At 37.4% G+C, this 13,962-nt stretch overlaps 1 protein-coding gene across 1 annotated transcript in view; it reads right to left on the minus strand.

The window, feature by feature from the left end:
* The window catches only part of LOC128718157 (rho GTPase-activating protein Graf), a 111,931-nt gene that overhangs the window by 24,365 nt on the left and 73,604 nt on the right, over positions 1-13,962 (minus strand). The window contains exon 7 of the mRNA XM_053811829.1: positions 2,543-2,640. Within this exon, the coding sequence (XP_053667804.1) occupies positions 2,543-2,640 (98 nt within the window). The remainder of the gene's footprint in view (positions 1-2,542; positions 2,641-13,962) is intronic.

Consider the following 13,962-nt stretch of genomic DNA (forward strand, 5'->3'; position numbering starts at 1 on the left):
TGTTTTTTTGGCCGGTAGTCTGTGCTGCAGCAACCCATAACATAAGCTAATCAAAATCTCAAGAGATATAGGCTTTCTAATTTTGGATTTTTTTAACTTTATTTACCCGTAACCTGGACATTTGGTCCTAGATTGGTACCAGCAGGGGGTATAATCTGACGCAAGATTGTTAAGAACAGCTTAAGTGTAATTTAAATGATACGTTGCATATAGGCATCACAGTCAATGTTGGTCAACTACAATGACCAAATAAAATGGGGGTGCAGCATGTACGTGCAATGATCAGCGATGAAATTGCCAAAATATCGGACAAATATTTGCAACATGTGAGTAAATCTGTAAAAAATATCACAAATGGATTAATTCCTTCCTAATTGTGAAGCATTTTTCAATTTTTCATCGTTTTCGTTTGAATAACCGAAATAAATCGCCGCCATCATTGGGAGCTCCAACTACACTGACCGTGGATCACCGTGCAAACATTGCATTTTGTGCTTTGAATTAAAGTGATACAGTTGATACCCGAGATACGCGGATAATGCGTTCCTGCGTAATCCGCGTTTCTCGAATATCCTCGTATCTGGAGTTTCTTCTAAAACTTCGTTTATATGTCGTATTAAAGGATCGAATACTTATGCTCGCGTTACGTGAGAGTGTGTTTAAACTGCAACTCGCAATTCGCACTAAAAACACACTTACACCAACGACACACACACACGCACATACACGCCGCGCACCACGACTTAATTGGGGCTTTTTCTCTGTTTTGTATCATTGACTAAGGAACCCAGAAGGAGCCGAGAAGATCCCTAACGGTTTCCATACGATTTACCAGCTCGTCTGCCAATAAGGGCCTAAGGGTTTTCGAACGAAAATGATGTAAAACTGGAAAAATGCGTTGTAATTAGTAAGGAATTGATCCATTTGTGACGTTTTACACAAATTTAATTACGTTTTGTATAGATTTGTCCGATAGTTTCGCCTTTTTCTCGTTGACCATTGCACGTACATCCTACGTCATTAAAGATAAACCCAAACTGTGATCCCATGTCACAAAACCCAAGAAAACAGAAAAGGGCGATAGTCACATGAGGTTAGAGTGAGATGTCATGAGAAATGGTGTCGCTTTGCCAACAGGGGCAGATGCTGCTGTGAATCTTCGCTCAAATAAAACATCGTTGTGTTTTTAGCAATGGAGCATATTTATAATAACTATTGCTAAAGTTATTACTATAACCATTTCTTATACCCCTAATTAATAAATCTCATTCGAACCATTCGTTCAAGCGCAGAACTGTCAAATCGTATGAGAAATGAATTCAATGAACAAACACTCTCCATACAATTTGACAGTTTTTGCTCAATGTTCAAAGACTGTAGACCGCTAGGATAGGACTAACATATAAAAGATGATCTTAATAATTCAAACGTAAACAAATTTAAAATATCACATTTTGTTTTATTTAGCGATTCATTAAACGTGGGCGATTCATGTGATTCCTTTTAATGTAGTTTAACAGCGCACTGCTGCTGTTAAGTTGGCTGCTGTTGGCTTCCTCGAAACAATTGCCCATATAAAGCCGGCAAAATTGCATGGATAACTGTAGTTATAGCTAGGAGTACAGATCGCTGATCTGATCCCCGTCGATCCCCATATCCATCGAATGCCTTCCAGAAAACCATCGGTTTTGAATCCGCTGCCCTGCCCTCTCCTCTGCCGTTTGCTTGGCCTGGCGTCACTGGAAGATAGCCGTTATATTTCCCAATCCTCATTTTTGTCGCACTTCTGCTTGATTGCATTGATGCCTCAGCTCTACTCATGAACATCTCACTTTATGTTGCCTCCCACTCCTTTCGTAACCGTGCCCCAATATATATACCCACTCGTCGCTCAGCGGCGGTCCTTAAAGATTTCCTACTTTTGACCATTCCTTGTCCCAGTATATTGATTTTAATTTATCCTTGCCTTCTTTTCGATTCCGTTTAGCATCCTTTTCTTAATCTTCCACCATTAATCTTTTTTTCTATTGAGTCTCTTCTGGTCAGCGTTCCGTTTAAGTTTAGAATATTTTTGGCCTATTATATTATTGTATGATTAGAATTGAAACACCAAGTTTAACCAAGGACAAACTTAGGTAATAAATGAAAAAAAAAAATTTAAAAATCTCCTTATCGAACCTGCATGAACTCCTTAGCAGACACCTTTACGATCGACGATCTGCCATAAACATTTTATTCAAATATCCCGCGTAGAACAAAGGAATAACAAAGAACATGCTGTAGAATACTATAAGAATGCTGTAGATGTCAAATATCTGTGCAGATAAATATGTCACGTCTACGACTGGTGATTCCAAAAAGCAATGCTAATAAGTATCAGGTTCAGTTTCCTTTGTGCTTAGTAACAAGTACCAAGGACTGTTATAACTCTAGTACGAGTATATATCAAGACAGTCATGGGTATATTAGTTGCGGAGTCCAATAATTTAATTGGTGTGCAAATTAAAAATAAAATCCTAGGAATAGTGTAGTGAATACTTACCTTCTGAACTTTGAGTTGCAGATCTGATAAATAATCCTTAGCATCCTCAGCAACTTCGTGTCCCAAGTGATAAAAAACAAGCCAATCAGATATGAATCCTAAAAAAAAGTAAAACAATAATTATTGTTTTTGATTATTCAATATTACATAACACTTGTTATTTTTTTCTAGAAATTCTTTCTGATTATGAGAAGTTCGCAAAGAGAACGTTATAGCAGAAGTTTCTAGACCATCTTTAATCACTAACGCATGCGTAAAGCGTCCGGGCCATGAGCAATGAGGATGCTCTGAAAACACAAAACCTCAGGCATTCTTGAGTGAATTGAGTTTTGAACAGAAGCAAAGTGGATGAAGTCACTAGGTGGGCTTGTCCCTAACGATTTGAAATTTGCGCTTTAGAAAAATGAAACAAATGACACATTTGACAGCGGTGGGTTCGATCGCTTATCAGTTTACCAGTATGCGTATGCTTCATATCCTGTGTATGCGGCGAGAAAAACTTGTATCTTTTTGTAACTTCGTGTAAAGTCAAAACAAATTGGATACAACGATTGAAATAAATCAGTAAAAACAATTAAAAATTACACTACTTACACATAGCTTACCAGCGGAAAAAACAACAATCTACGGTAACAAACACGAACAATATTGCACTTTAGCTTGGTCTTGTTCAACTGTTTCTTCTTCTTAAAAAGTAAACACAAATTAGAGCTTTGCAGCTGGTATGTATCGTTGTGTGAGTGAAAATTTATGTATCACAATCGAATTCATAAACGTCAAAACATTTTTCAATATGGCAACCGCACAAAAGGTATAAGCCCACCTAGTCACTTTACCCACTTTGTACAGAAACCTCAAAATTTTTTGACATTTTATTTACCGATTCAGCTAGTCATCTATTAAGCATAAAACGTTGCATTCCCATTAGGCGAATAGAAGAACCAAACCCGAACCGAAAATGTAACACCAAGGCTACATAAGAACATTACCTACCGCACAGCTCAACCTTCAAAACATTTGGCATAACTGACCGTAAACAAGCTTTAGTTTACAAAACCCGAACAATCAGGAAACCCTACACTATGAGAAAACACACGCATATGCAAAACACGGAAGCCTTGCGCACATGCACAACACGGAAGGTCTTGCGCACAAGCATGTCATTAAACCGCACTCAAAATTGTTAATGATGCGTCAGGAAAACACAACGCATGTCCAAGCGTCACAAGCGCAACTCGCTAGAACTCTTCCGTTTCTAGCGGGGGAAAGTAGGTCAAGTGAAATCAGGTTCCGCCCAAAGTCAAATCAAAACACATCACACCCAGAAACAATGATATAAAATAAAGCCGAAATCCGTAGGCAGCACCCAGACTTAATCTGGACTGTTATGAGTAAAGTCATACTCGTGTCGTCTTTTATTTCCCGGTCATTGAGAGTCCCCCGACCCATGGTAAGACCTGTTTTTCGTTGCGAGTAGAAGCGAAAAGGGTTGACAAGCTGGAACTTAACACGGCGAGTACCAGTATGTCACACACCTGCAACACTTGTGTCTCATTCAATTAAACTGTGATGATCCCAGTTGCATCCAACTGGGACCCTCACAGTTGCGTTTGCAAAACAGGCCGTTGTGATCGAAGAACTATCATCGGTAAAAATTTGACGAAAAAAAGGACGCAAAATAAAATGAGACCACCTGGTCCTGGTCCTGTTGATGTGACGACTCAGACTTGAACCAACACCAGGACCTGCCGTGCGCCCTTGCTTTACCCCTAGAGAGCCATTTGTTTTTGTGACCGTGCAATTAGACGGTGAAAATTGTCTCGGAAACTTTTACTCCGAGACTTTTTGAATTAGCTCAATCCAGCAAAAACAGTTCGCTTCTCTGAGACATTTCTGCGCTCATTTGTTTGTTTACATGCCACTTGTGGGTGTATTTTTATGTATGCAGTTAACATTAATTTTATTTTAAGCTTCCAATGATTTGTTTTTGTGGATAAAACTTGTGTTTATTAACAAATGACAACAGAACACCAGTTAAAATAGAGCCACTTCATACACGCGATGTAAATGGAAAGCCGTTTTTAATACATGGACTTTTCAGATTCGATCGGACCGTTAGGCTGGACACACACGTACGTCCAATGGCTGTCTAAAGTCCACGAAGTCATACAAAAATTCAACAAAATTGAGGCCTGCCGTGGACGCGGCCACAAAGCATCCTCAAAGCACGAAGTGAAAGAGGAATCGGAAATAATTCTCACGATAGCAAATCAGCGGACTTGCTCTCACCCGCTTACGCAGCCTTGCTGTTATAGAGTAAAAAGGATGGATTGCAAACAGATGAGTTCCCAGTGGAGAAAATTGTTTGCGAACCCATGAACCACGGGGCCACGAGCGATGAGGATTCCCTCAAAACTCTAAACATTGAGTGAATTGAGTTTTGAGGAAAACATGGCTCATCTACAGAAGTCTCCAAAAATTTTTTTTTTAGACTTTTTGACAGATTCGGCCATCAGCAGCTCAAAATGTAAACAAAACCTGTTGCATCTGCCGATGGTATGGCGAAAGAATAAGGGTTTATTTTTTATATGCAAGTTCACGTTTTGCTTACTATTATAAATGTAACTACATTCTGAAAGTGTTTTATGCGTAATTATGATTGTACAAGCACAATGTTTTGGCGTACGGTATGATGTTTTGATGTCTCCGCAACGTACTTTTTGGAACAATGTGTGACAAAAGTTGTGAACATGTTTTATAATTGAATTGATACTTTTCAACTGCAATATGATTGATCACTCAAGCTCCTGTAATTAAGAAAATGATGATTTGGTTTTAAATTAACAAACTTCAATTTTTTTGACCATATTAGTTAACACAACAGTTAGCATAACGATATTATCGCACACGATCGCGCCTCAAACGAGATGATACATCAGCATATTTCTACCGCACACGATCGCGTCTCAAACGAGATGATACATCAGCACCACGATCGCGCATCAAACGAGATGATACATCAGCATATTTCTACCGCACACGATCGCGTCTCAAACGAGATGATACATCAGCACCACGATCGCGCCTCAAACGAGATGATACATCAGCATATTTCTACCGCACACGATCGCGCCTCACCCTTCGAAAACGAATAGATTCGTCAGCACTTGTCTCTTATCCGCTCGTCAGAAGCCAACACTTCGTTCGAAGGCCACACATTCTTCCCAAGCGCGATTCCCACTTCCAAATCAGCATAAAAGCATAGGGAACATATCATAAGACGGTTCATTTTATCCCTAGTTATTGTACTAGCAGGTTCTAAAGATCTGAATCCATCAAAACAACGTGAGAAAAGATAAATAAAACTATAATGTTTTTTTAAAAATCTATCTCTCACGGCGTATTGATTAACTGGCGCCCGAATAGGGACCTTTAGTGAAGAAAAGTGCGAAAAGTGTTCATGTGAGAGTGAAATTATCGTGTCGCAAGTACCGAGTAGTGATCACGTAAGAGTGTCAATCACACCGCGTCGCGACAACATCTTTCCCGATCGCAAATTGCAGCCGTGTGCACAGGTGCCTAAGTAGCCGGGAGCAGCTAATAACTCGTTGCCGGAGGAAAGGGATCACGCCAACACACCGAGACGGAAGGAAGTCACTGAATATCACTGGAGGCCCGAGTAACAAAATCAACCCCGTTAGAGGAGGTGAAAAAATCAACCCCGTTAGAGGAGGTGAAGAAATCAACCCCGTAAGAGGAGGTGAAGTATGAATATATTAATGTGAATATAAAAAAGTGAGTATATATATAAACCAATTCATTGCGTTTAAAGTGAGTGAAAAGTGAAAGTTCATAACAAAAAAAAAAGGTGTAATTCATAACAAGGTGTTAATCGATTTAAAAAAAAAGCAAAACTGGAGGATTTAATTTCAAGCCTAAAACGATTTTCCGACAGAACCGAATCGTCGGAACATAATAATAAAAAAACAAAAGATCTTTGGAAGTATTCTATGATGAAGTCAATAGACTTCTCTCATTGATAGCCAACCAGATAAAAACAGATGACAGATTTGTACATCCAGAAGCTTCGAAGGCTCTTATAGAAACATATAATAAGAAGGCAATAGATTCCTTCATCAGAGGTCTTGATGGAGATGTGCACAAGTTCATTAGAAATTATGAACCAACATCTTTAGCAGCAGCTTACAGTTATTGCATCTCATTCCAAAATGTAGAATGTCGTAAAATGTGGACCAAACCAAGATTGGTCAATACTCCCACAGCACCACGAAACTTGATACCGTTACCAACACCCCCCTTGCCACCAAGAGCATTTAATAATTCGCAACGACCAATGATTGCACACAGATTTAGACCACAATTCGGAAACTCGTATCAACCGAGACCACAGTTTTTACCGCGTCCCGCTTGGAATAATCAACCGAGACAACAAATTTTTCCACGCCCTATTTGGAATCAACAAAATAGAAATGCGTTCCAACACAATAGGCCAGAGCCAATGGAAGTCGATCCATCAATCAGATCGCAACAAGTGAATTATTCAAATAGACCACAAAATTCCAGTAATGCTCGACCTCAGAAAAGACAAAGATTTTTCAACATGGAAACAAACATTACCCATGATAATGACGAATACGAAAGATACATGAGAACTGTAGAAAAACAAGAAACATCTAACGAAAATCGCGAAGCTGAACTTAATTTTTTAGAATAAAATCAGCTATACCATATTTTATATACAATGGTAAAGCTGGACAACAAATAAAAATTCTAATTGATACAGGATCCAATAAGAATTTCATTAACCCAAAACATGCGAAGATTTCCCACGAAGTAACTAAACCATTTTTTGTTTCATCAGTTGGAGGAGATTTACGTATCACCAAATATTCACAAGCGAAAATGTTTGCCCCTTATTCCAACGTAAATGCTAAATTTTATCACCTACAGGAGTTAAAAACATTCGATGCCATAGTTGGCTATGATACCATCAAAGAAATGGGAGCACTTATAGATACAAAAAGCGATAATCTGATAATTAACGAAAACATAATACCTCTTTTTCTCTACCCATTACAAGAAGTTAACAGGATCGAAATAAGAGATAAACATCTGAACTATCAAGAAAAAGAAAAATTACATTCATTCCTTAACAAGTTCCAAGATTTATTTCAGCCCCCAGACGAGAAGTTGCCATTCACAACAAAAATCGAAGCAACTATATCAACGAATGATACCGAACCTGTTTACTGTAAGTCGTACCCATACCCCTTCTCTCTCAAACAAGAAGTGGAGACACAAATCAAAAAACTGTTAGATAATGGCATAATCCAACCATCTAGATCGCCATATAACTCACCTGTTTGGATAGTACCCAAAAAGGCCGATGCCTCTAACGAAAAAAAATATCGACTTGTGATCGATTATAGGAAGCTGAATCTTAAAACCAAAAGCGATAGATACCCTATACCTGACACTTCAACAGTCCTTGCAAATTTAGGTAACAATAAATATTATACCACACTTGACCTAGCATCTGGATTTCACCAGATTCGTCTAGCAGAGAAAGACATAGAAAAAACCGCTTTCTCAATTAATAATGGAAAATATGAATTTTTACGACTACCATTCGGTCTAAAAAATGCACCATCAATTTTTCAGAGAGTCATGGATGATGTTCTCAGAGAACATATTGGAAAAATTTGTCATGTGTACATTGACGACATAATAGTTTTTGGAAAAACATTTGACGAGCATCTGAAAAATTTAGAAACTGTTTTAAACACATTACGTGAAGCAAATTTTAAAATACAACCTGATAAATCCGAATTTTTGAAAACAGAAGTTGAATTCTTAGGATTCATTGTTTCTGAACATGGCTTGAAACCAAATGAGAAAAAAATAGAAAGTATCCATAAATATCCCGAACCTAAGACTATCCGAGAACTCCGAGCATTTTTAGGACTCTCCGGATATTATAGAAGATTTGTTAAAAATTATGCAGCGCTGGCAAAACCCTTAACAAAACTCTTAAGAGGAGAGGACAACCAAGGTCACTGCAAAATCACGAAAAATCAATCAAAAAATTTCCCGATAACATTTGATGAAAACGCCAAATCAGCATTCAGAACTCTTAAAGAAATTTTATCATCTGAAGACGTTCTAGCTTACCCCGATTATGATCATGATTTTATTTTAACAACAGACGCATCCGATAAAGCACTCGGAGCTGTCCTGTCACAGAAATTAAACGACGTTGAAAAACCAATAACGTTTATATCCAGAACTTTATCAAAAACGGAAGAAAACTACGCAACTAATGAAAAAGAAATGCTTGCTATAGTTTGGGCTTTACATTCCCTACGTAATTACATTTATGGTGCAAAAATAATAATACTAACAGATCACCAACCCCTAACGTACGCAATATCGCCAAAAAATAATAACGCAAAACTAAAACGATGGAAAGCGTTCATAGAGGAACATAATTATGAACTACGCTACAAGCCTGGAAAAAGTAACGTCGTAGCAGACGCGTTATCAAGAATTCAAATTAACTCGCTAACACCAACACAGCATTCCGCTGACGATGATGACAGTGCATACATACTATCCACTGAAGCCCCTATTAACGTTTATCGCAATCAATTAATTTTCAAATTATCTAACAATTCATCGTATGAACTAATCACACCGTTCCCAAAATTTAAAAGACATGTTTTCTGTGAAAAAGAATTCTCTAATAAATTTTTAACCGACAAATTAAAAAGATTCCTAAACCCTAACATCATTAACGGTATACTAACCGATGAAGTAACTATGATTCGTATTCAGGAAGTATATAAAAATTTATTCAATCCAAAAACAATGAAATGCCGATATTCTCAAATTATATTAGAAGATCTTACAGAAGAAGAAAGACAACTAGAAGAAATACAAAACATTCACAATTTTGCTCATAGAAATTCAAAAGAAAATTCTCTACAACTTATAAAAAAGTTTTATTTTCCTACAATGAGAAAAGTAATAGAGTCGTATGTTAAAAATTGCGAAATTTGTAAAACAGAAAAGTACGATCGGAAACCTCAAAAGTTTATTGCTGTAAGGACACCAATACCCACATATCCAGGAGAAATAATTCATATCGATATTTTTGCTTACAATGCAAGTTTTTTGTTTATTTCTTCAATAGATAAATTTTCAAAATACTTGAAAATGAGGCCAATTAAGTCAAAATCGATAGCAGACATAAAGGAAGTTTTAATACAATTGTTGTATAATTGGGATATACCCGCCACCATTGTAATGGATAACGAAAGTTCATTTATTTCAAATGTAATAGAACAAACGATGTTAAATCTAGGAATTAAAATTTTCAAAACACCTGTAAATCGATCAGAAACAAACGGACAAGTAGAAAGAGCTCACTCGACAATTCGCGAAATTGCAAGATGCATTAAAGCAACGAAACCAGATATAAGTATCCAAACATTAATACAAGAAGCGACGTACAAGTATAATAATTCAATTCACAGCGTGATTAAGAATACGCCTAAAAATATATATACAGGAGAGAATAATGAAAATATGAACTTCGAAGAACGAACTAAACAAAGAAATGAAAATGATAAAATAATTGCTAAAATATATGAAAAGCAACAAGGAAAAATTATAGAAGAAAAATATCAAGATTATATGCCAAATGAGATGGCCTACGAAAAAACGAAAACGAATAATAAACGAGATAGGAGATATGAGATAATCAAAATCAAAGAGAATTATCCTACCTACGTAATCGATACTAATAATCGAAAAATACACAAAGTAAATCTACGAAAAACTAATAATTGATCATGATTAACCTTAATATCGTTTCAGAAATATTATGATTATATTAACCAACGTAATGGCGAAGATCTACATACACGATTTATCAAAAAATCCTTTAGCGATTATACCAGTAGGTGAAGCCAAGATACGAATAGGATACGTAAGAGTAATCCACCCGATAAACTTGTTAGACATTAGTAAAACGATTGACGAAACTATTGAACTAATACCAACAGAGGTTCAAACCGAATCTTTAGAAAAGTTGATTCAGTTAAAAGCTATGAAGTTACAAGAAACGTTTAAGAAAGTAAAACCGTTTAAGAAACAAAAGAGATGGAATACCATAGGGAAAGTTTGGAAATGGGTAGCAGGCACCCCTGATGCCGACGATCTTCAAATTATCAACAGTACGCTGAACTCTCTCATCGAAGAAAATAATCACCAAGTAATGATTAACGAAGCATTGAATAGAAGACTACAAGAAGTAACCGATATTGCTAACCAAGTGCTAAAAAACGAAGCGCAACGCTATGAAAGAAGATATGCAACTGAAACAAGACAGCTAATAATATTATCTAATTTGGATATTTTGCAAGACCAAATCGAAACTATCGAAGAAGCTATTTTATCAGCCAAACACGGAATACCGAACAGCAAAATATTGTCCACCGAAGATTTACAAATGATTAACGAATTCTTGAAGAAGAACGGAATCGCATATACTACAGCAGAAGAACTTCTCGCTCGATCAGTAGCTCAGTTTATGATGAATACGACACATGTTCTGTACATGCTAAAATTCCCAAGAATATCATCACAAATCTACGAGTATGATTTCATCGAACCAATAGTAGCAAATGGGAAACGGATAATGTTAAAACAGAACTTCATTATAAGAAACGAAACACATGTATACGAAGTCATCGAACCATGCCAAGAAGAAGGTATTTATTACTTATGTGAAGGAAGCAATGTTCAACATCCTACGCAATGTATATACCAACTAATACAAGGGAAAAATTCCGAATGCCAATATGAAAAAGTATATTCAGCTAAATTGATCAAACGGATAAACGATGCAAATATTTTGATCAATAATGCATGGGCTGAAATCACATCAAATTGCAGCAATTCCAAGCAATCTTTAAATGGTTCATTTCTAATACAGTTCGAGAAATGCAGTGTGAACATTAATGACGAAATATTCTCCAATACAGAAGTCATCATCCCTAGAAGATCTTATCACTCAACATTGGGATTGATCATCAACGAGACCAGCCTTGAAGATAATCCACCTACCGAGTTCTTGAACAACATTACATTAGAAAACCGCAAAATACTGCAAACCATTAATCTACAAAATGAATCGCTGAAATTTAAATTGCATTTATTCGGATCAATAGGAACAACAACAATCGCAATTGTTATTGGCATTGGCATATTCTACGTGTTTCTTAAATGTCGTAAACGAACAATAGAAGTTAAAATACCAGATACGGGAAGTCATACGATAAAAAAACAGCCTAAGGCAATACCATTGAATTTTCACGCGATGCACAAACTTTGAGGACAAAGTAATCAAGAGGGGAGGAGTTAACACAACAGTTAGCATAACGATATTATCGCACACGATCGCGCCTCAAACGAGATGATACATCAGCATATTTCTACCGCACACGATCGCGTCTCAAACGAGATGATACATCAGCACCACGATCGCGCATCAAACGAGATGATACATCAGCATATTTCTACCGCACACGATCGCGTCTCAAACGAGATGATACATCAGCACCACGATCGCGCCTCAAACGAGATGATACATCAGCATATTTCTACCGCACACGATCGCGCCTCACCCTTCGAAAACGAATAGATTCGTCAGCACTTGTCTCTTATCCGCTCGTCAGAAGCCAACACTTCGTTCGAAGGCCACACATTCTTCCCAAGCGCGATTCCCACTTCCAAATCAGCATAAAAGCATAGGGAACATATCATAAGACGGTTCATTTCATCCCTAGTTCTTGTACTAGCAGGTTCTAAAGATCTGAATCCATCAAAACAACGTGAGAAAAGATAAATAAAACTATAATGTTTTTTTAAAAATCTATCTCTCACGGCGTATTGATTAACTTATTTTCCATAAAATTGAAACAAAAATACAGTAGAAACAAGAAATAAAAATACATGAAAAACATTTCACTCGTCACACACTGTGTGTTGTCAACGTCAAATCCAGTAAGGTCGTCACTGAACTGAAATTGAGGAAAACCTCAAGAGGCAACGGAGACTTTGGTTTTGAGTGACTTTTTGAGGTGAATGAGTGACTAGGGAGATTTGAGACGCAGTCTCAACACTCGTGACCCCGCAGCTATAGGCTGGGCACACACGGGACGTCCACGTCCTGCCCACGTCCACATCGAACTTCGTGCAAATCCGAACATAAACGCCTATCATTTACCGTACACGCAAGCGAGACACAATAGTCGTCCGATCAGCCCGTATGCTCCGTACGCGTCATTCTAATAGAAGCATACGTAAAGTTCAGAGAGGATCTAGGATCTTTCCTCCTAGTTCTTTACATAAACATTTTCTTTACGTTTTGACCTAAACGAATACGTGTATATACTGACGTTAGACAAAAAAGAGTTGTAGAAATCGATAAACATTCTTCTGTTAAACTAATGGTTGTTTTGGAAATGGTTTATGATAATGAACAAACTTAAACCTTCTATTTCTGCCGGTACATGTTAAAAAACAGTACTACCGAGCATTCTCGTGTGCTTATTTCGCCTAGTCTAAATTTTGTTCATATAATTATATTTTAATGTAGGTTTTAGATAAACCATTGCAAATAATGAGTTAATAAAAAAAAAAAATGTTTCCATAATATCGGGAACTGCGTCGCAATATGTTTGTGGTGTTTAAACATTTCATCACAATTCATCGCGCAGAACGAAAACTGTTTATAAACAAAGTATGAACAAATAGGCACGGCAAGTGACAGAGGCGAAAATGATCACTACGAGGCGAAAACGGCAGGCAGCTGCACCGCCGAGCTGTTGACACACTAGCAAATCAGAACTTGTCATTAACACAACGTAGGAGATTAAAATAAAGTGTAACATCGCGTAACCTAAACCTATCGAACATTACTTAGATTAAATCGTTCCGCGACTAGCGCGCGAACAATGCTTTTCATCCTAGTTCTCACAACGGTTCGATCATAACCCATCTTTTTGCAATTCATCCTTTTTCACTCTACAACAGCAAGGCCGCGAGTTAGCAACGGTGAGTCGACGAGCGACAACGATTATGCTGATGTGGATATCGTCAGCAGTTGTTGGCGCAAACACCGGGTCAACGTATGGAGTAGGCCTATTTACGTTATGTCGATATCGGCTCGATTGCGAAGTTTAATAAAAATAGTCAGTTGGTTTCTAGCAATCGAAGAGTCCACCTCGTTTCAATTAAACGAAAGAAAATAACTGGCGCCCGAATAGGGACCTGACGAAATTCAACGGGAAGTGTAAAAGCCTAAAAAAAATCCTAAAAATTTAAAAGAGGTT

The sequence above is a fragment of the Anopheles marshallii genome, chromosome 2 (assembly GCF_943734725.1).
Source record: "Anopheles marshallii chromosome 2, idAnoMarsDA_429_01, whole genome shotgun sequence".
Classification (NCBI taxonomy): Eukaryota; Metazoa; Arthropoda; class Insecta; order Diptera; family Culicidae; genus Anopheles; species Anopheles marshallii.